The following is a 22,556-nucleotide window of genomic DNA, read 5'->3' as shown; positions in this document are numbered from 1 at the left end:
CGTCAGCAGCGGCGCCGGTTTCAGCGACAACACGGGTTGCGGATGGCCGGAAGGCCAAGACAGAGGCTCCAGTGGTGCGGAGCCGAGCATTTCTGTTGACAGCCGAGGAGGCACGCGCTGCACCTGATGTAGTGACGGGATCGTTCCATGTGAACGGTATCCCAGTTCAAGTATTGTTTGATTCGGTTGCTACCCGATCGTTTGTCTCTCTTGCGCTTAGCAAGAAGTTCCCTGAGTCGTCGGGCACGTTGGATTGCCTTCTAGAGGTCGACATTGCGGACGACCGTTCAGTGCGAGCATCAGATGTCTACCGAGATTGCGTCTTGCGACTGTTTGAGGAGCGTTATCTGGTAGATCTGGTTCCCATACCTTTGCGGGGGAACAAGGTTATTATCGGTATGGATTGGCTAAGCCCCAATGGGGCAGTGATTAACTGTGCGCAGCAGTTGGTGCGGATCAGGACCCCATGTGGGGGAGAGCTGGTGATTCAGGGCGAGAGGCCACAACAAGGACCAGCTTTATGTTCAGCAGCGAGAGCTAGGCGTTACCTTCAGCAGGGTTGCGCAGGATTTGTTGCCTATGTGATGGATACCCGGGAGATGGGTAAGGCAACGGTGAGCGATGTGCCCGTGGTACGAGAGTTTGCGGACGTATTCCCCGAGGAGTTTCCTGGGATACCTCCAGAGAGGCAGGTAGAGTTCAGGATTGAACTAGTCCCTGGTGCGGCTCCGATAGCCAAGGCACCGTATCGGTTGGCTCCTCCTGAGATGCAGGAGTTGTCTACACAGCTGCAGGAGCTGTTAGACAAGGGTTTCATTAGACCGAGCAGTTCACCCTGGGGAGCCCCGATTCTATTTGTGAAGAAGAAGGACAGGTCACATCGGATGTGTATATATTATAGGGAGCTGAATAAGGTAACAGTGAAGAACCGTTACCCACTCCCGAGGATTGATGACCTCTTTGACCAGCTACAGGGAGCATTTTGGTTCTCCAAGATTGATTTGCGATCAGGGTATCATCAGATGAGGGTCAGAGAGGATGATGTACAGAAGACTGCGTTCCGAACGCACTATGGCCACTATGAGTTTGTGGTGATGCCTTTCGGTCTCACCAATGCTCCTGCCGCGTTCATGGACCTCATGAACCGCGTGTGTAGACCGATGTTAGACCGGTCTGTGATAGTGTTTATTGATGATATCTTGGTTTACTCCAAGACGCGAGAGCAGCATGAGGAGCATCTACGAGAGGTTCTGGAGACTTTGAGAAGGGAGAGCTTGTACGCTAAGTTCTCCAAGTGCGAGTTCTGGTTGCGTGAGGTGCAGTTTCTCGGGCACCTTGTCAACCAGAACGGGATATCAGTGGACCCGGCCAAGGTTGAGGTCGTGATGAGGTGGGAAGTTCCAAGGTCTCCATCTGAGATTCGGAGCTTTCTGGGATTGGCAGGCTACTATCGGAGATTCATTCAGGACTTCTCCAAGATAGCCGTGCCCCTGACCAGGCTGACGAGGAATGTCGTGGTCTTTCGCTGGGGGCCTGAACAGCAGGCCGCATTCGAGACACTGAGACAGAGATTGTGCGAGGCGCCAATCTTAGCCCTGCCAGAGGGCATGGAGGATTTTGTGGTATATTGTGATGCGTCCATCTCAGGTTTGGGCGCAATACTGATGCAGAGAGGGCATGTTATTGCATACGCTTCGAGGCAGCTGAAGCCTCACGAGGCAAATTACCCGACGCATGATTTAGAGCTGGGGGCTGTTGTTTTTGCCCTTAAGATTTGGCGTCATTACCTCTATGGTGTTCGTTGTACCATTTACATGGACCACAAGAGTTTGAGGTACCTCATGGATCAGCCAAACCTGAACATGAGGCAACGTCGGTGGCTGGATGTGGTGAAGGATTATGATTGCGAGATCCTCTACCACCCGGGGAAGGCCAATGTCGTGGCCGATGCGCTTAGCCGCAAGGCAGCGCCAATCAGGGACATCTGTCTGAGGATGACAGTGGTAACTCCACTGTTGGAGCGGATCCGGGAGGCTCAGCAGGAGGCTATGAAGGAGGAACATCGGAAGAGCGAGCGTATAGTGGGCCAGGTTTCCTCCTTCGAATATGATAGCCGAGGGTTATTGACTCTTCACCGTAGGGTGTGGGTCCCTTATCATGGAGGCGTGCGCCAGATCCTGATGGAGGAGGCACACAAATCCAGATTTTCTATCCATCCCGGAGCGACGAAGATGTATAGAGATCTTCGTCCTGATTATTGGTGGCCCTGCATGAAGCGGGACGTAGCATGGTATGTAGAGCGGTGCTTGACCTACAGGAAGGTCAAGGCCGAGCACCAGAGGCCACACGGCAAGATGCAGCCGTTAGATATTCCCTTGTGGAAATGAGAAGATATTACCATGGATTTCATTACCAAGCTTCCCAATACTGCACGGGGAGTGGATTCGATTTGGGTAATCGTGGATCGGTTGACCAAGAGTGCCCATTTCATACCGATCCAGGAGAGCATTTCGGCCGAAAAGTTGGCCGACATCTATATCCGAGAGGTGGTAGCTCGGCACGGAGTGCCAGTTTCAGTGATTTCCGACAGGGATGTGCGGTTCACTTCCAGGTTTTGGAAGAAGTTTCATGACGAGCTGGGTACTCGTCTACATTTTAGCACCGCCTTTCACCCGCAGACGGATGTTTAGAGCGAGCGGACCATCCAGACGCTAGAGGATATGCTGCGGGCATGTGTTTTAGACTTCGAAGGTAGCTGGGATACCGACCTTCCGTTGGCGGAGTTCTCGTATAATAATAGTTATCATGCGAGTATTGATCGTCCTTCCTTCGAGATGTTATACGGGAGGAAGTGCAGAACCCCAATATGTTGGGGTGAGGTTTGCAAGAGGGTCATGGGGAGCACCGAAGTGGTGCTCAAGACGACAGAGAGGATTCAGCAGGTTCGAAGCAGACTTCAGACTGCTCAGATTCGGCAGAAAAGTTATGCCGACAAGCGCCGATCGGACCTGGAGTTTCAGGTCGGGGATATGGTTCTCCTGAAGGTGTCACCATGGAAGGGCCTCATCCGATTCAGGAAGCGAGGCAAGTTGGGTCCCAGGTATATTGCACCCTTCAGGGTTATTGCCCGGGTGGGCAAGGTGGCATATAGGTTGGATTTGCCAGCCGAACTCAGTCAGATTCATAGCACTTTTCACGTCTCCCAGTTATGGAAATGTTTGGTGGACGATTCGGCAGTGGTACCATTAGAGGATATTCAGGTCGATGACAGCCTGAATTACATCGAGCGGCCTGTAGCGATTCTCGACCGGAAGTCGAAGGATTTGAGGAACAAGAGGGTCGAGCTGGTAAAGGTGCAATGGCAACACCGGAAGAGCTCGGAATGGACTTGGGAGCCGGTGGATGAGATGATGGAGCATTGCCCAGAGCTTTTCCAAGAACGAGCAGCAGACTTCGAGGACGAAGTCTAAAATAAGTGGGGGAGATTTGTAGCACCTGGTTCCTGGTATGTATTTTATTTAAGTAATTTTGCATTTTTGGCCTGGGACTCGGCGAGTTGAAGGCCCAACTCGCCGAGTAGAAGCGGGATGAGACGCGGGGTTTAAGTATGGGACTCGTCGAGTCGGGTCCTGGACTCGACGAGTAGGCTCTGTCTGGACAAAACCCTAATCTGAGGGTTTGCACCCTATTTAAACAACCTTATACAACCTCCATCGCCCCTTTATGCTCCCAGAAACCCTCCATAGCAAACCCTAAGCCTTTTGGTGCAAGATCTAAGGCTTTTGAGTGATTTTGTGGGTTTTGACCACAAGGAAGAAGGAAGAGCCTAGAAGGATCAAGAGGAGACTGAAGGATTCGAGTTTGGTGCATCATTTGCAGTGTTTGAAAGGTATAAAGTCTGTACCTTGCTTGCTTATTCGTTTGATCCCTTTTTGGGGAGATTTAGGGCTTTTATAAGCAATTCTTGGTAACCAACCATGATTGCAAGCATGGTTGGGGGTTGAGGCTTCGGATCTAGGCCCATTGATAGCTTATTTTATTTCCTTATTTTTATTAGTTTATTTTAGATTTTTAGATCTTTTTATCATTATTGCATTGTATTTTATTTATTTTTCTTTAGTATGGATCGTACCGGGTGTTTTTTATGTTGCATGAGGAATTTTGCAGGGTTTTGGAGCTTATCGCGATTGTGGATTAGAGTGAAGACGGACTTGTGGGCTCTCGAGGCGCTATTGGGCTTGGCGGATCCACCAAAGAAGATTTGGGCTTAAAAAGATAAAGGCTTGGATGAAGTGGGCTTGTGAAGATGGATCATGGATAATTAATTTTGGGTTTGGAGCATCCACATTTGAAGCTAAAAGATGATTGGTTGATTTGAATCACATGGATATGGAGGGGACCAAAGGAATCTTTGGTAGTGGAAGGGTGGAGTGGTGGAATGAAGGACCAATAGTATTACAGCAACATTTGCGCGGGTAAAATTTTCGTCGCGCGGGTACCCGCGCAACTGCCCAGTTTGGGCATTTTGGTCATTTGGCTTGCCATTACCTTGGGGGATCAGACCTAGCAGCCATAACTTCGATTTTACACCATTGGAGACCTAGAGGAGGCGATTTTGGAAGCTCAAGACTCATTTCTCTTCATCTTTCCAAGATTTTTGGTAGTTTCTTTATGCAATTAGACTTTTGTGATTGTTGTTCTATTGCCATGAGTGGCTAAACTCTTTATATTGGTTAACTTTGGTTAAAACCTTTGAATGTTTGTGGGTTTTTGAAGGATTCATGCTAGATTATCAATTATCTTATGTCTATGGTTCTAGATCATATTTCTTATGCTTGTTTAATGCTTTGATCATGAGCTTGGCACTTGAATGAGCTATTGTTAGTTTATTTCTTTGGTTTTGCATTGAATCATTGAATTAACTTAGAACAAGGGCTTTATGATGGTAAAAATCATCTCTAGTTTATGAATCATAGCTCCTTTATGGATGTGTAAGCATTGACATCCTCTAGGAATTGGGGATTCCTTCTTTCTTAAGGCTAATTAACTTCTTGGGTTCAATTGCTTCAATTAAACCCTTGATCTTGATTAAGAGGGTGTGTTGTGGGCTTCCCCAACCTCCATACTACCTAAGAGGAATCTTGGCATATCATGCTTCATGATTGCTATAACCAATTTGGGATGAATGATAAGCTTCATGTTGAATCCTAATGATAAGCACACAAATGTTCATTGTGTTGAATTGCCTTAGTTAACCAACTCTCTCCACTTTGTGAGCATCTCACTATCTTGCTTAATTGTAAGTTTTTAGTTATTCAAGTCTTTTAGTTTTCAAGCAATCATAACACCCCCCCCCCCTTTTTAGTTTAATTGTAGTTAGTTAGTTTATTTACAATAGTTTTTTTAGATTGCATTGGTGATTGAATACAACCATTTCCCCGAGGATCGATACCCCTTTTTACCATTATATTACGTTTTATTTGCAAACAAAGGGTGTAATTTGCTTGGTGGACTTGACATCCCACCACCCATGGAAGAGTTACAAGGCAGAAAAGGGCTGCTTTTGCACCCATGGAAGCCCCCATGCAACTTAAGAGCCTCTTTTAGAGCCTTTTTGGCTCAAAGTCCCATGCATGCACGTAAAGTTCGTAACTTTACGTGCTAGATCGAGTTTAGGGGCCTAGATCTATCATTTGGACAAGAGTTATACACCAGAAATCGAAGGAATAGACTTGGGACTGTATCGACTCGGCGAGTCATCCTTGGGACTCGGCGAGTCCGAGGCTTGACTTCTTTTCTGTTATGGTCCAAGAGACCCAGTTGAGTGAAAGAAAGGTTTTAGAGGGTCCAGGAGAGTGACCCAAACGTATCGGGATAAGCCATAATCTTGGAGTTTATAGGACTCGGCGAGTGCATGAGTCGACTCGGCGAGTCCAAGGTAATCTCCCAACTCTTGAAGATGAACTCGACGAGTTGTTCATACAACTCGGCGAGCCGAGGACAGGACGTGTTCATAGGATGAAGATGGACTCGACGAGTTGTTCATACAACTCGGCGAGTCGGATGAAGGTTCATCCGGGGTGGTGTTAGAAGGAGAACTCGTCGAGTCGTTGCTAAACTCGACGAGTAGAGTCGTGGATGAGGACAGTTGAAGAGATAGGGACTCGACGAGTTGGCGGCCCAACTCGACGAGTAGAGACGTGAATGAGGACAGTGGAAGAGATAGGGACTCGACGAGTTGGCGGCCCAACTCGGCGAGTCGGGTCAACTGGAAGTTGACTTTGACTTTGACTTGGACTTGGTTAGGGGTAAAATGGTCATTTTACCCTACGAATAGATATCAGACTCTGATTAAGTGTTTTGTGGGGATTATAGCCGGAGGATTTCCGAAGCAGCAGCAGACAGAGATTTCCCGCACAGATTATCAGCAGCTACTCGTTCGAGGTGAGTTACCTTCCAGTAGTTGTGGGTCTACGGCCACAATGCCGACCCACCAGTAGGAATTGTATGTTAGATGATTGTCTTTGTGATATCATCTAGGTTTGCTACTACCTGATATGTTATATGCTAGCATGATATGTATATGTGACGGTAGTAGAGTCCGGTTGTTAGGACCGGAGGGTAGGTCAGACACCCTAGATATGTCTGACAGTATGTGATGATATGATTATATGCTGGCATGATATGTTATATGTGATAGTGGTAGTAGGAAGGGAATAGTCCCCAAGTTCGGTTGTTAGGACCGAAGGGTAGGTCGGACACCCCAGAAACGTCTGACAGTATGTTTACGTTATGATACATGTGATAGTAGCGGTAGGGGTGGAATAGTCCCCGAGGTTCGGTTGATAGGACCGAAGGGTAGGTCAACACCCCATAATGGCTTGACATGGGTAGGTCAGCACCACAGAATGGCTTGACACGGGTAGGTCTGCACCCCAGAATGGTCGTACTGGGTAGGTCGGGCACCCCAGAATTGCCCGGCAGTATGTATGCGATATGTCTGTATGGTATGTGGTATGATGGGGGAACTCACTAAGCTTTGTGCTTACAGTTTTAGTTTTGGTTTCAGGTACCTCTTCGTCTAAGGGGAAGGAGTCGGCAGTGTAGCAGCGCATCACACACACATATGATTTCCGCATGGAGTTTTCTGGGATTGTACTCTGATTGATTTTTACTTTGACATTAGGATTTCAGACACATTGTTATAGTTTTATTTGCAAATGATATGGCATGGGAAATGTTTTGGTAAACTATGTGCAGAATTACTAAATTAAAAAAAAAAAATTGGGCTTGGAAATTGGGATGTTACAGATTATATGGTACATGTTACCCTATTGTAGTATCATAGACTCTCAGATCATGACCTTTGATTCTATTCCATCCGGTGGTCCAGATCTGTGCATTCTGACACACAATAGTTAGTAAAAAACAAAATAACCTAAGCCTATATATATATATATATATATATATATATATATATATATATATATATATATATATATATATAGAGAGAGAGAGAGAGAGAGAGTGTGTGTGATGATGATGATGGTTCAAATAAAAACATTGAATAAAATGAGAATATGAGAACACTACTTTTAAGTTATTGTTCTGCTATGAATTTTATATCTACAACTTTATGTCATTATTCAGAATATATATGATTATTCATACGTTAATATTCACATTATAATTCACTATAATACTACACTTACACAAAATTCATAGTAGAATTATAACATAAACGTAGTGTTCTCATGTTTTCATTTTATTTAGTGTTTTATTTGAAATATATATATATATATATATATATATATATATATATATATATATATATATATATATATATATATATATATATATATATATATATATATATAATGTCAGACTGGAAGGCCCGATGCTGAAAATGATACTATAGTATGAAAAAAATGTTGAAATGTTTTTGGGACCATTACTTATAGAAAAACAAGTACCACCTTAATATTATTCGTTAGAGTTAAGATCCCTAGGCTAGTTGCGGAAAGTAGAATTACAATAACCAAAGAAAGCAATAATAATGTAAAACAAGTATGAACATTAAAGGAAGTATGGAGAACAATAATAGAAACTCAGAGAATATTTCAACTTTTAAATAGTGTGAAATTTATTATGTACATGGTAAGAGCGAACACCTATATATGGAGAGACGATTTATGGGATCATAGGGATATTAAAGTTGCACAAGTTGTAGTACAACTTACTTGTATTTTTCTTACCCTAACAAAAAATATTTTGATGATACACTGTACCCTATTATAAAATGTCAAACATCAAACTAGGTATCATTGGTTCACATCAAGGGAAAGATCATGTAGTTGATCGGTAACTTTAGTTGTACATTGAGCCTCGTTTTGATGATTTATTCGGTTGTTAAATATCACTTCTTGTTTCAACATATCGTTTACGTTATTTATGACAACTTATTTATGTTTGTTTATGCTCGTTTATGTTTAGTAATGTTTGTATGCATATACTCTTATTTTTCTAGCTCTTTGCTATCAATATATGTTTAACTGTTTGTTCACTATATCTTGATTTTTATTTGGGTGTTTATATTCATTTATTTATGTATGATTATCAATCATTTGCATGTTTATGTTCCTTTATGTTGATTGGTAGATATATTCATTTATGTTGGTTGGTGTGTATATATATATATATATATATATATATATATATATATATATATATATATATATATATATATATATATATATATATATATGTGTGTGTGTGTGTGTGTGTTTGTTCGTTTATGATCATTTGTGTTTGTTTATGTTTGATAGTTTATGATTGTTTAAAATGTTAGCGATCATTAGAGAACGAACACGAACTATGTAATATGTTAAACGAACGAACACGTATAATAGAAAATTTTCGATTATGTGTTCCGTTTATTCGGTTAACTTAAAAAAGAGCATGAATAATCCATTATTCGTGTTTCTTTGATTTGTTTATAGCCCTGCATATGGGGAATCACTTTTTTCTCCTTTGTAAATTGATGAATGTTGATAGCAAATTCAACCATGTATACAAAGTAAGAAACTTCACTTTCAACTTGATTTTTGTACTTGTGTGATATTTGAGGATAAGAAACGACATGTTACATGGAAACATATGTTTATCATAAGCAGCAGAATACATAGTGTTGCAATATGTTGAGGCCTCCCGAAATAAATAATAGTCTCTAAGGAGAGTGTTGTGTGCACTATAGAAATGTCATGAAAAATGTAAGAACTCATATATATAATGTCATGAAGAATGAGTTGATTTAACAAAAATGGGACGAGTTTCGTTCATAAAACTAGAACAATGTAAGCTCTCGTATAATGAATGTTTCATATGGGACAAGAAGTTCGATAATGTTGTATTATGGAGAACATGATGTAACTATTTAAAATAATGATTCATGTTTATAACAAGGGTTTTAAGCCCACGCATTGCAACAATAGTTTATTAATGTAAGAAAATTCGGGATAAAATAGCTTTGGAAATTCTGAGAATTGTGGTTTTCACTTTCAGATTAAAGTATTTGGGTAGTACTCCCAATCTTTAATCAGATAAGACTCAGAATTGAGAGAAAACAGAAGAGAGAATGTTTTGATGTTATGAAGAAGAAGTGTACCAACACAGATTCGGATATATTCATATAACAGAAAAAACTTCATGTCTTAAAACTGCCACATGACAGTTTTATGTCCTAAAACTGTCCACAAACGGTCATAAACAACCTTAAATCCGGGTCTAGAATATGGATCACAAATTCAGGTCTAGCCAGGGGCTCTGCCCCTTGGAACCCGCCAGGGGCTGCCGCCCCTTGGACCCTGCTCCCAGGGGCGCTGCCCCCGGACCCCCGTCGGTTTAGGGGCTTCGCCCCTAAATAGCAGTATACTTTCAATAAAAACAAAATTAAACAAACGTGCACTCCACACCATACCGATTTGTTCAATAATTGTCAAAGTGACATTGATCAACAAATTAACCCCATTACACTTAAATAACATTAGTGATATAAAATCACCAACAATTAATCCTGTATGTGCAAAAATGTTATTTTCAACTGAACAAATTAATACAAATTCTTAAAAGATTATTTTCGATTGAATTTTTTTTGCAAAATATAAGTAAAACATGACATTTTTTGTAATTTCAGTATTTTACTACCACACAAAGTCCATTTATGTAATTTTGTTGCAAACTATTACACATAGTTCATTTTTATAATTACAGTTACACATGATACGTTTTTGCAATTTTTATGTTTCCTACTATTATAGATGAACTATATTTAAAATTTTACTATTACATGTACCGTTTATGTAATATTACATTTTGTAGGAAAATGAACCATTTCTATAATTTTACTATTACAGAGGGACAATGGCGAATTTAGGATTTAAACACACAATGTCCATCTAGAATGGGGCGACAAAAATCAACGAATTCAAATTTATTTGTTATTGGGTCGGTTTGTCAATGATACTATCTAAGACATATATAGTATTAACTTCAATACCAAAAAAAGCAAACACAGTTTAAAAAGTACTAGTAAAAGTCTAACAAATGTTCACGATGATTTCTCATATTTTGAAAATATTCTATACGTGAATATATAACAGTAGACAATCATTTATGAATCATCGGTTCCATGTGTTTCTTCATGATCATGAGACTAAGAACATGGTTTTTTGTCTTATTAGAAAAAATGTTAATATTATAACCGAAATAACAACATAAGGATATACTAAATTAATAAATAAATATACATTTAATACTATTCTTATATTTAACTTTATATATATATATAATTATAATTATAGAGCTAGGTTCAAATAAGGATGACATTTATTGTTTGTACAATATTATTATGTGAGAATGACTAAGAAAATAGATTGTTGTTAGGTTTTTTTAGCATCTAAACATATGATCATGATAAAGGAAACAATACAAAATAATATGTGTTCATGCAACCTAGGATCTAAGTTCCATAATATTATTGCTACCCTATGAAAAATGAAAAGAATGAAGAACTACATACTTCTCATGCAGATAGTGACCTTCAAGCTTAAGATCTTATATGTGCCATCTTGTTTGGATGTGAGGATCCAAACTAGAATCCCTCTCTTGGTTCACACCCAATGAACTCAAAAGAGTTGAATTAGATTAACTAGGAGGAAGGACAAACTCACAAGGAATTCATCCACTATAGAGGGAGGAAGAAGGATGGTGTAAATTTGAAACCAATATGCAAGGAATGGTGAGATCCTATGGCCATATTTATAGCCTTGAATCCCTTCCTTGGATTTGTCCTCCATCCCATGTGGGATAGGATGCATTTTCGAAAATCACCTCTCATCCCATGTGGAATGAGTGATTTCATCCAACCCTGATTCTGTAAGGGTTTTTGGAATATTTCAATCAACTAACTATTATTTAATTAGTATTCAACCCTATAATTAACTAAACTGTTTAATTAATTCCCAAAATATGTTCTAATTAGTTGCTAACTAATTATTAAACCATAATAATTAATAAAATAATTTCTCCTTTATTTATTCTACTTAATTTGACTCTTGAGGGCAACCCAAGAGGACCCTGTCATTATTAGAAATATCACGAATAGTAAATTTCATCCAATGCATCTGTTGAAGTTTGATCGTACTTGATGCCATTGTACTAACTTCAATAAACATGGAGTTATCCCATATCTTTAAAGCTAACTTTATTTCACAATTTTTAGGGAAAAAATTTTAGTGGTAGGATATTTTGTTCCTGAAAACAATTATGTGACACAATAAAAGATCTTCAGTCTGTCACAAAGTTCATTAGCCAAAGCCTAATTACTTTCATCAGGTAAACTCTTATACTGGAGTTGACGTTGTATTAACTAGAAGAAGACTTTTTTGTATTTCATTGCAGTAGCAAGCATCACGTATGTAGAATTCCAGCGTGTTTTGCAATCAATGGCTATTTTTTCACAACTAACAACTGATTGTTTTGCATCATGTTCAAATGTATCCATTCTTTTTGGTGTTGTTGTCCAAAAAGAAACACTCTCAAGAAATTTCTTAATCCCCTAAAGGAATACAACCCACTTCTCACAACTAAATTCAAAATGTGTCGCACGTCACATATGAAACAACTCTCTACCTAAAATCAACCTATCAACAGACATTTTTCTATCATCAATTCAATCATGCAATCATTTGTTGAACAATTATCAAAAGTTAAAGTTGATAATTTTCTATCTAGTATGGGGACAAGGCATATATATATATATATATATATATATATATATATATATATATATATATATATATATATATATATATATATATATATAAACCTACCAGTATAGAAATTAAATTCAATTTAATTTAATGAAAATATAGTATTATATTAAGCATATAGCTTTAAAATTAGTAATTACCTCAAACGTTGGCTTTGCAATTTCCATGAATCATCAATGAAATGGGATGTCACGGTCATGCATTCTTTTCTTTGATTGTTGCAAATCCACATATCGGTAGTTATTGCAATCCGACCTTGATTACTCCCGAAGAATTGCATTAACTTTTCCTTTTCCTCGTCATACAATTTCAAGACGTTGTCCCTAGCTGTGTTTCTAGTAATTGACTTAAATAATGGTTGAAGCCTTTGACAAAAAAACTCTAAAGCCTTCATGTTCAACCATACGAAGTGGGTAGTCATATTGCGCTATCATCCTAGCAAGATCTATTCGTGAATCATCATAATTAAAACAGTGGGTTGCTAAAACTGATCCCCCACTTACGTCGTTCTTAGACTTTTTTCCAAATAAACAATTTTGAAAATCATCAATTCTCTTTTGAGATTTTACCCACTTTACATATGTTATGGTGACCCAACAAACGTTTTGTTCCGGTGTTTTGTAAGTTAATGCCTTGTTGTAATAAATGCAAACAACAATTTCGGTTCCTTTAATGTTTTTCAATTCGAAATGAGCCCACACCGGGGATGGGGCTATTTTGTGGAGCCTAAACGATTAGCTGTTTCAAAATATATAAAGATTTCTACAAAATATGAATTATAAATTTCGGCAAAAAAAATGTATAAATACATTCGTTTTTATATTAATCAAACATCAAACATAACATTTGGTTGTTTTGCCGAGGCTTTGGTCTCTTTAAAAAACATATAACATTTGGTTTACGTTTTTATATTCAAGCAAACACCTATACTAATCACTCCATAAAGAACGGATGAATAAGGATGTTATACACAACAGATGAATCGATGATATAAAGAATAGATGGATCGATTTTAATTTGTAAATATAAGAAAGATGAAGATGTTATACCTGATTGAGGTGACAGAGGGAGTGCACGTAGAGTATGAGATATTGTTGTGTTTGTGTGTCGCTCATGAAGGGGGAGGAAGGGATCGATGCTTCAAAAAGTTTGAAACTTCATTGTAGCAGGAACTTTTGGAGTTTAAGTTGAATGAGAGAACTGATAAAAGAAAGTGGCTGAGTTCTTTAGGCGGAGGCTCAGAGTGACGACTAAAGTGTCGACGGTGGAGAATGTAGTGTCGCCGTGCCAGAGTTGTTTAGGCAGGGGCGACGGAGGCGGAGGAATCGCATGACGGACCGACGGTGTGAAGCAATAAACTGATGAAAGTCGTCTGGAGAGAACCGAAGTTAGGGTGTGTTTGGGTGAGCTTTTTGACTTCAAAATTCCTTTTCATAAAAGTCCTTATTGATTTATTACTTTTGCCAAAAGAAGTTTTAAAAATATGTTTGGAATAACATTTAGCTTTTTAGCTTTTAAAAACCCAAAAGTCATCAAAAGACATCATTTTGTGACTTTTAAAAATAATATGTTTTCTTCTTACCAAAAACTATTCTAAAAAAACTTTTAGAGTTCCCAAACATGTTATTAAAATTTTTGACTTTTTCAAAAAGGGAAAAACGAAAAGTCATTTTAAAAGTAATGTCAAACACCCTATTAGGGGAAGGAGCAAGAAAGTGAAACTGAAACGTCAAAACACAAATGCACGTTAGTATAACTAAGTTTGATTTTGGAATACTAACCCTAGACGGCTACAATAATTCAAATAGGATTTAAATAAAAAATTATCATATGTATATAATTAATACATATAATATATAATAATACAAAAATATACGAAGTTAAATATCCTCTACAATTTCTTCTTATATATATCCTTCTAACCATGTTAAATGGTGATAAGTGAATTAAAATATTATTAAGGAAAATTAAATGTAACAAATGTTATCATTTGACATGGATAGGAGTATGGTAGAAAGAAACTGCAGGAAAATATTTAATTTCTCAACTACAAATATATATAACATATTAACAGCTCCTATGGGGGTTTCAAGATGAGACTGCCCACCCCTGTCCCCGAAATTAAAACGGGGGTTAACCGCACCCTCGCCCCCGCCCTCGATTTTTTTTAACAAATATCCCCATACTAGATCGAGGTCTCATGGAATTAGGATCTCAATAGACTTTTTGACATCTCTAGCCTAAAGCCCCTTCTCCCCAGCCACTCCGAGCCCCTTATATAAGAGATGAAAAAAAGTTAGAAATTTATATGTATAAATGTTTATTGTACCAAAATAGAAAAGTTAGTGTACCTCATATACAAAATCATTTTATATTAGCTTCTACCCATACACCAAACCAGAATTAAGGTAAAAGACGAAAAAGAATTAAGAAGACGAAAGCAGTGTTCGGTTATACAAAATATTATAATTTCTTTGGTTTTTAAGTTTTCAGTTTTCACCGTTCTATTATTTTTTAGCCGAGAAATTATATTAGGTTTCAAAGATTTATTTATTTTTGTTATATTTATACAAAAGATTTGGTTTTATTAATAAACTCCTAAATTTATGCTCCTAAAACTTTTACAAGTTTTAAAAGTTATAAATAGATTATGTCAATTTTGAAATATCAAAATCGTGTATTATTTTTTATTTGTGTCACCTACATCCAAAGGGTGTCCTATTTGTGATCCTTACATGCGTCCTTTGAAATTTACCACAAATATGGAAGATAAAATTTCAAATTTTACCACAAATATGGTAAATAGTCCCTATATAGCGTTTGCCTTTGTATAAGGAATATTTATGTAGTTTTGTATTGCACAATTAGGTCATTTCTATAAATTCATTAGGGAAAATGACTTACCAAGGTAATTAACTTTTCGGTATGTTCATATATAGGTAACTATCTTTTTTTTGTACATATCTAGGTAACAAACTTGTTGGAAATGTTCACATATGATCATTATGACCTGCTATAGCAGGTTAAATCCTAGATGTGAACACTTTCAACAAGTTCGTTACCTAGACGTGTACAAAAAAATAGTTACCCAAATATGAACAACACGAAAAGTAAAAGTAAATTACACGAATGGTCCTTGTGGTTTGGGGGAATTTGTGTTTTTTGTCTCTAATTTATTTTTTTAACTTGGATGGCCCCTAGTATTTATTTTTATTGCGTGTTTGGTCCCTGTTTTATCTAAAAAGACTATTGTGTCCTTATTAATTTATTTTTTAATTAATTTTCTTATTTATGTATTTATTTTTTACATATTAAAAAAAATTAATAGACCCCACATATTTGTATCTCCTCGGATGATCTTTACTGTTTATTTTTTAATTAATTTATTTTTTAACTCGGAGGATCCCTACTGTTTAATTTTGTTACGAGTTTGGTCCCTGTCTTACCTAAAAAGACTATTGTGCCTTTATTATTATTATTTTTTAATTATGTATGAATACTTTATATATTTAAAAAAAAATTTAATAGACCTCACATATATGTATCTCCTTACAATCTCATCTCTCATCATCCTCAACTTCTATTTATTTTCCATCTTTAGTGATATCAACGTCTTCACCATCCCTTCTTTTTTCGGTCCTTCAACTCCATCGAATCAACACCACAACCACTAAAGATGAAGAAACAGTAGGTTATGGTGTTGGTTCGCCAGAATTGAAGTACCAAAAAAAGAATGATGATGAAGATGTCGATGTCACTAAAGATGGAAAAGAAATAAAAGTTGGGGAGGATGAGAGATGGGATGGTGACCGGTAAGACCCAAATTAAATTTCTCAAACGTGGTTTCAGGTTTATAGTGAGGAGATACAGATATGTGAAGTCTGTTAATTTTTTTAAATAAATCAAAAATAAATACATAAATAAGAAAATTAATTAAAAAAATAAATTAATAAGGGCACAATGGTCTTTTTAGGTAAGACAGGGACCAAACGCGCAACAAAAAAAACACTAGGGATCATCCGAATTAAATTTCTCAAAAATGGTTTGAGGTTTATGGTGAGGAGATACATATATGTGGGGTCTATTAATTTTTTTAAATATATAAAAAATAAATACATAAATAAGAAAATTAATTAAAAAATAAATTAATAAGGGCAAAATATTCTTTTTAGGTAAGCAGGGACCAAACGCGCAACAAAAATAAACAGTAAGGACCATCCGAATTAAAAAAATAAGTTAGGGACCAAAATCACAAATTCCTCCAAACCACAGGGACCATTCATGTAATTTATTTTTACTTTTCGTTTTATTCATATTTGGTAACTATTTATTTTGTACACATCTAGGTAACGAATTTGTTGAAAGTGTTCACATCTAGGATTTAACCTGCTATAGCAGGTCATAATGGTCATATGTGAACACTTCCAACAAGTTTGTTATCTGGATATATACAAAAAAAAAGATAGTTACCTATATATGAACATACCGAAAAGTTAATTACCTTGGTAAGTCATTTTCCCAATTCATTATTATATAGGGAACATTCCGTAATTGTTATTTCCAGCTAATAAACAGAAACATTTTCTGAAATTTCATTATTATACATGGACCATTTCAATAGTTCAGGAAATAAATAAAAATAAAAATAAAAACTGTAGCATGAAGTGACCTTGAAAATAATAACGACAACCAAGTAAATGCTATAGATATTATTGGACTTGCTTCTTCTAGCCAGTAACGCAAACAAATATCTAACGCAAAAACCTTATGATTAAATGTTTCACAAACAACCAACTTGTGTCGTCACCTTCATCAACCTCAGACTTTGGATCTCGTATCTGATGAAACCTTGATTGAATTTGCAACATCGATAACAAAACGATATCTAACATCAGATTTCAAAAGACGTTCCATGGCCGTGTTCACATAATCTATCGGGATAACCTCTATATCCGCTGTTATTCCATGTTTTGCACAAAAATCAAGCATCTCTTGAGTCTCTTTTAGTCCTCCAATATTACTACCACCAACAACCTTCCTCCCTATCAAATTTTAAACCATTACACTAGAATATACTCTCTCCGTCCCAATATTATTGTCCACAGACAAAAAACACACATATTAATAAAAACATTAATTACCACTAACTTTATTTAATAAAATGACAGTTTTGTCCTTACTTTGCATTTAATGTTCAATTAAATGCTTAGTTGGTTAAGTAGTAATGAGAGAATATTTTGATAAAAATGTTATTTATTTTTAGAAATGGACTATTATTTTGGGACAAACCAAAAAAGAAAAATAAACTATAATTTTGGGACGGAGGGAGTATATAATTAAACCATCAATGTCCAAACAAGTTACATATATGTAGTCTTTGTATATAGAGCATGTGAAATTAAACTAGACTCCATCATTGACAAGTAAAGTCCTTGATATTCTCTCGAAAAGAGATTTTAAAGGAAGGGAGTCAGAGAGACTCCAAAACATATACAGAGCGAGATGTGACTATGTGAGCCGATGTGGGACACCAATAAAGATAATATTGATCAAGTTAAGTTAAAGTAGTTACCTAAGACCAAAGGAAATGCAGGTAGCTCATGTGGCACTGCGGGCATACCAACAAGAACAAGCTTTCCATCGGTTTTCAGAATATTAAGAAACGGCACGATCGGATGAGCTGCAGAAACCGTATCTAAGATACCATCGAGTGTTCCAGTAGCAGCCTATTAACATAATCAATAAACCCAAGTTATATATATATATATATATATATATATATATATATATATATATATATATATATATATAATTTCTGAAAAAAAAAATATTATTCTCTACGACACCACCCACATGATGTGAGATATAAATAAGATAAACAGTGGACAGGGCTCAAAATGGGCCCAATCCACATTAAATGTTCCATCCACATTAAATTGACATTCAAACCAAACAAATAATTTGCTCCAAGTAGAAGAGGGTGTCATTGACCTGCATTTGGCCGACGTCTTTGCTAACAATGAAATGGTCGGCTTTAAGTCCATCAAGTGCTTCCTCCTTCTTCTCCGGGGTCGTACTAAAAACTGTAACTTCTGCCCCCAAAGCCTTGGCTATCTTTACTGCAACATGACCGAGTCCACCAAGACCAACTATCCCGATCTTCATACCAGGCTTGTCAAGTCCGTAGTGTCTGAGGGGGCTGTAAGTTGTGATCCCAGCACATAGCAATGGTGCACCGGAGTCAAGTGGCAAATTGTCTGGCCAATGCAACACGAAGTGCTCATCAGCAACCATGTGATCAGAGTAGCCACCGTATGTGATTGTGCCATCGGAATAATTAGGAAAAGCATAAGTGAAGGTCATCTTCGGGCAGAATTGTTCAAGATTGTTAGAACAGCTTTGACATGATCTGCATGATCCCACCAAGCATCCAACACCGACTGTTTCTCCAACTTTGAATGTCTCTACTTTGCTTCCTACTTCTGTGACCACACCCACAATCTCATGCCTTCATTTGTCATCATAAGATCGATAAATATATGCATACACACAAATTCATATTGTAACAAAAAAGGAAGGATAGAATTTGTACCCTGGAACTACCGGATAAGTAGTCACTCCCCATTCGTTCTTGGCAAAATGAAGATCGGAATGACAGATTCCGCAATAAAGAACTTTAAATCTCACGTCTTTGTCCCCTGTAGCTCTGTAACAAATCAATGACAAATGACGTCACGCATAATAACTTCAATTTTCAAAGCAACCATTCTTGTTAGGGGAAACAAAGTAAAACATGGAAAGAATAGTACTTGCTTGATCAAATTCATAACACGAATTACGGAAAACAAAATAAACACAAAATCCTTTGGATTTTAGTCTTTTAAATGCTTACCTTCGGGAGAAGGTGAGGGGTGAGAAGGTTCCCGAAGTGTCGCTTGCAGCATAACCATAGGCCTTGATGGGATGCTCTGTCTCTGGTGATTTCGCCATTTTTGAAGCTTAGATATGCAGCAGAAGGTGTGAAGAGAAGAGAGTGTGTATGAGGTACTTATAGGCTGATTTCGCGTTTATGATGCTAGTCAAAGTTGTCGTGCTAATTTTGGTAGTGGGAAAAAGAAACAGCGCACTTTCCAGGTTAGTAAGAAATCAATGAGAACTTCCAAATCTTTGGCCGTTAGGGTAAACCACCAAAGTTTTGTTTCATAGTCGTGGAAGATATATATTTTATCGCTCATAATGATATATTATATATTCTCTTATCGCGATCAATATAAATATATTTTATATTTCTTATAATAACATTGTTAACTAAACTTTTTGTGTTTTAATATTCTTAATAATAATGGGTAGTAGAGATGATTTGTAAATAGACATTATTATCTTTTGGATAACAAAGGTAACTCATACAGGGTCATCACCTGAGCAATCTAACATTCTGCCGCTTAAAGGCCACATTTATGGATAATGAATTGATATGGTAAGTTACTTTTTGAAATATACATATTTAGTCCTTATTTTTTTTTTGTAAATTAAACCCTTATACTTTATTAATATGTACACAATAGGTCCTTTTGACCGTATTCTATAGGTTTTGCTGATGTGGAAGCACACGTGGCACTAAAAACAACTGCATAAACAATTAATTAGCTTAGTCACTCCTTATAAACGAATGTTAACATCCAAAATCAGGAGGAATCACCTTCAAACTCGAACAAGAGAAGTGGGGAATTCGTAGAAGAAGAAAGAAGATGTCGAGTGGCTCAAGAATCTCCACAGGTTCAAGCAATCACAAAGTAGATAAGGAAGTCCTCTGTGATTGTGAACTCCCTTCAAGAATTCGTACCTCCAAGACCAAAGATAACCCTGGAAAGAAATTTCGAGTGTGCCCTAACTCATTGGTAAATACCTAAATTGATTTTATTTGTCACATCGCATCAATTTTCTTCTTCTTACCTTCTATGTTGTTGATTTTATTACTACAGAAACCAGGGAAAAAGTGTAAATTTTGGGAATGGATTGATGAAGAACCTGAGAATATGAAGCCCATTGAAGAAGATACTCTTTCAGATGTTACATATTATCTTATACAAGTTTTAGAGGATGTGGCATCTGTTAGAGAAGAAGTGAAACAGTTGAAGAGTATGATTTGTGTACTGATTCTGATGGTCATTGTTAAGGTTATGTTTTGGGGTTGAAGATATGCTTCTGGAGGTTTTAGGGGATTTTGATGCAATAGACTTGTTGTGTAATTCTTGTTTATGTAATGGATGTTGATGTACTTTATGTTTATGTAATGGTAAAGTTTATTGCTATTATGTATGGATGTTGATGTAATTAATTCAGTCAAATGGAGGTAAAACCAAGACAAATTACAGGAAATATTTTTTTTATAGACAATTGAATGTAAAGACAAATAAAAGTGGCTAACAAAAGGCATCAAGCCATTTAATAATTACAAAAGATAAGCCCACCAGGAGGGGTAATACAGTAATGATCATGTCTTGGGTAGATAGGTCGTATTGCATTATGATCTTCTTGAACCAAGTCATCATTATGTATTGGACAAAGTTTGTTGAGGAAATGATCATTGAAGTTTCTTTTGAGAGATATAACTTCATCGTCCTCTACATGTTCAGCTTTCAGACCATCTTCTAAAATGGAGTCAACATCATCAATAGAAACCAAATCTTCATCTTCAAGGTCTGCTTCTTCCTCCTGAATCCAATCAAACAACGGTTCATGATAATGATCCACATACACATCCAATCTCTTCTTTTCATTCATATCTTCAAGAAAATCGTTAAAATCGCAGTCATTCTGAATAGCATGTAATCCCTCCGACAACCTCACTTCATGTGGACAATAATACACATCTCTGCATCTTTCGTTAGTAAGCTTTTCAAGAAAGGGGATGAAATCAGGGAAGTTCATCTTGTTCACAACCGTGTATGGTACAGAGGCTTTTACTCCATTAAAATACATCAATGGGGTAGGTATGAACACCCCATTATAGTGTACATCAACGATTGTATCTGCATCTTCTGCCATTGTTGATGGTGATTGCGAGTCAAGAAGTTTGAGGGATTATCGGGTGAATGAATGGGGGAATGGCTGATTAAATGAGCCCTAATTGTCATTTCAATGTGGTGTAATTTAACAATATCCACGTAAGATGACATGTAGACGCCACCTGGTTATTTCATTTCAAGAAAATAAAATAAAAATTGTATATGACCGGTAAACCGGCTATAGCCGGTCAAAAGGATTGCATAATTACAAAAAATCGGGTATAAGGGTTTAATTTACAAAAAAATAAATAAATAAGGACTAAATGTGTACATTTCAAAAAGTAACTTACCCTATGAAGTCATTATCCCTTGACCTAGTTGTTTACTCAGACTCTTTTTTTCACAGCAAATCATAATATAATTATTTTTCTCAGACTATACTATAATACTTTTTTTTTCACAGCAAATCATAATATAATTATTTTTGTCAGACTATACTATAATACTTTTTTTCACAACAAATCATAATATAATTATTATTTTTCCTATTTTTGAGATTGAACCAAAAACCTTCTAATTAGTTGTTAGTTTATAAACTCCTAGTTAGCCAAGTGGGTTAGCCCAACTTGTCCATAAAATAATACTACACTACTAAAAAATTGGGTAAGTTGTGTGAAAAATTAGAAAAATACCTATGGAATAACAATAGATAGTCTACCAAAAAATGTTTACCTAATTTAATGACGGATTTCTGACGGGATAGCTAAATAAGTATGTAGTTATTACGTAGGTAATTTGATACATAATAACTACAGAAACAGAAAAACTTGATTTTTTTTTTAAATTCTATCAGTATTTCGTAGGTAATTTGCTATAGAATACCTATGGAAACGAAAAAAACGAGATATTTTAAAATTCTGTCGGTAATCCGTAATAAACGTTTTTATTTCCCCTCTTTTTATTCTCTAGATTATTATTAATATTTTTTATTTTATTTTTTTATTATTATATTTATAATTATTATTTTATTTTTATTGTTACATTCATAATTATTATTTTATTTTTATTATTATATTTATTTTTAGGTTTAAAATTATTATGTTTTAATTATTATTATTATTATTATTATTATTATTATAATAGAAGACAACCAAATGCTTCTTAGATACACAAAAAAAATTCAATTAAATAATCATTTAAGTAACATAAGATGAAGAAT

The 22,556-nt window shown here is 36.6% G+C and overlaps 1 protein-coding gene and 1 long non-coding RNA gene across 2 annotated transcripts; one reads left to right on the top strand and one right to left on the bottom strand.

Moving 5' to 3' along the window:
* Positions 1–16,897: 16,897 nt before the first annotated feature.
* On the bottom strand, positions 16,898–19,379 carry LOC145166562 (mannitol dehydrogenase-like). The gene is made up of 5 exons (XM_079085568.1): positions 19,222–19,379; positions 18,922–19,035; positions 18,321–18,837; positions 17,902–18,055; positions 16,898–17,371 (listed from the first exon to the last, which is right to left on the bottom strand). The coding sequence occupies exons 1-5, from the start codon at positions 19,317–19,319 to the stop codon at positions 17,148–17,150; spliced, it is 1,107 nt and encodes a 368-aa protein (XP_078941694.1). The 5' UTR covers positions 19,320–19,379; the 3' UTR covers positions 16,898–17,147.
* A 6-nt stretch (positions 19,380–19,385) lies between these two features.
* On the top strand, positions 19,386–19,957 carry LOC145166565 (uncharacterized). The gene is made up of 3 exons (XR_013740599.1): positions 19,386–19,463; positions 19,739–19,806; positions 19,918–19,957. It is a non-coding gene; the product is annotated as an uncharacterized LOC145166565 (long non-coding RNA).
* The last annotated feature ends 2,599 nt before the right edge of the window (positions 19,958–22,556 follow it).

Source organism: Lactuca virosa, chromosome 3, assembly GCF_052849685.1.
Source record: "Lactuca virosa cultivar CGN04683 chromosome 3, Lactuca_virosa_CGN04683_v6, whole genome shotgun sequence".
Lineage (NCBI taxonomy): Eukaryota > Viridiplantae > Streptophyta > Magnoliopsida > Asterales > Asteraceae > Lactuca > Lactuca virosa.
The sequence above is the reverse complement of the archived record's forward strand: the minus strand, read 5'-3'. Positions and strand labels throughout refer to the sequence as shown.

What these genes read in the sequence shown, in the direction of transcription:
- LOC145166562 (XM_079085568.1), bottom strand. Translation starts at nt 19,319, where the DNA reads ATGGCGAAATCACCAGAGACAGAGCATCCCATCAAGGCCTATGGTTAT. An exon ending in AAGACGTCGGCCAAATGCAG is followed by an intron (nt 18,056 to 18,320) that starts GTCAATGACACC and finishes TTATGTTAATAG; the next exon opens with GCTGCTACTGGAACACTCGA. An exon ending in TGCATTTCCTTTGGTCTTAG is followed by an intron (nt 17,372 to 17,901) that starts GTAACTACTTTA and finishes AAAATTTGATAG; the next exon opens with GGAGGAAGGTTGTTGGTGGT.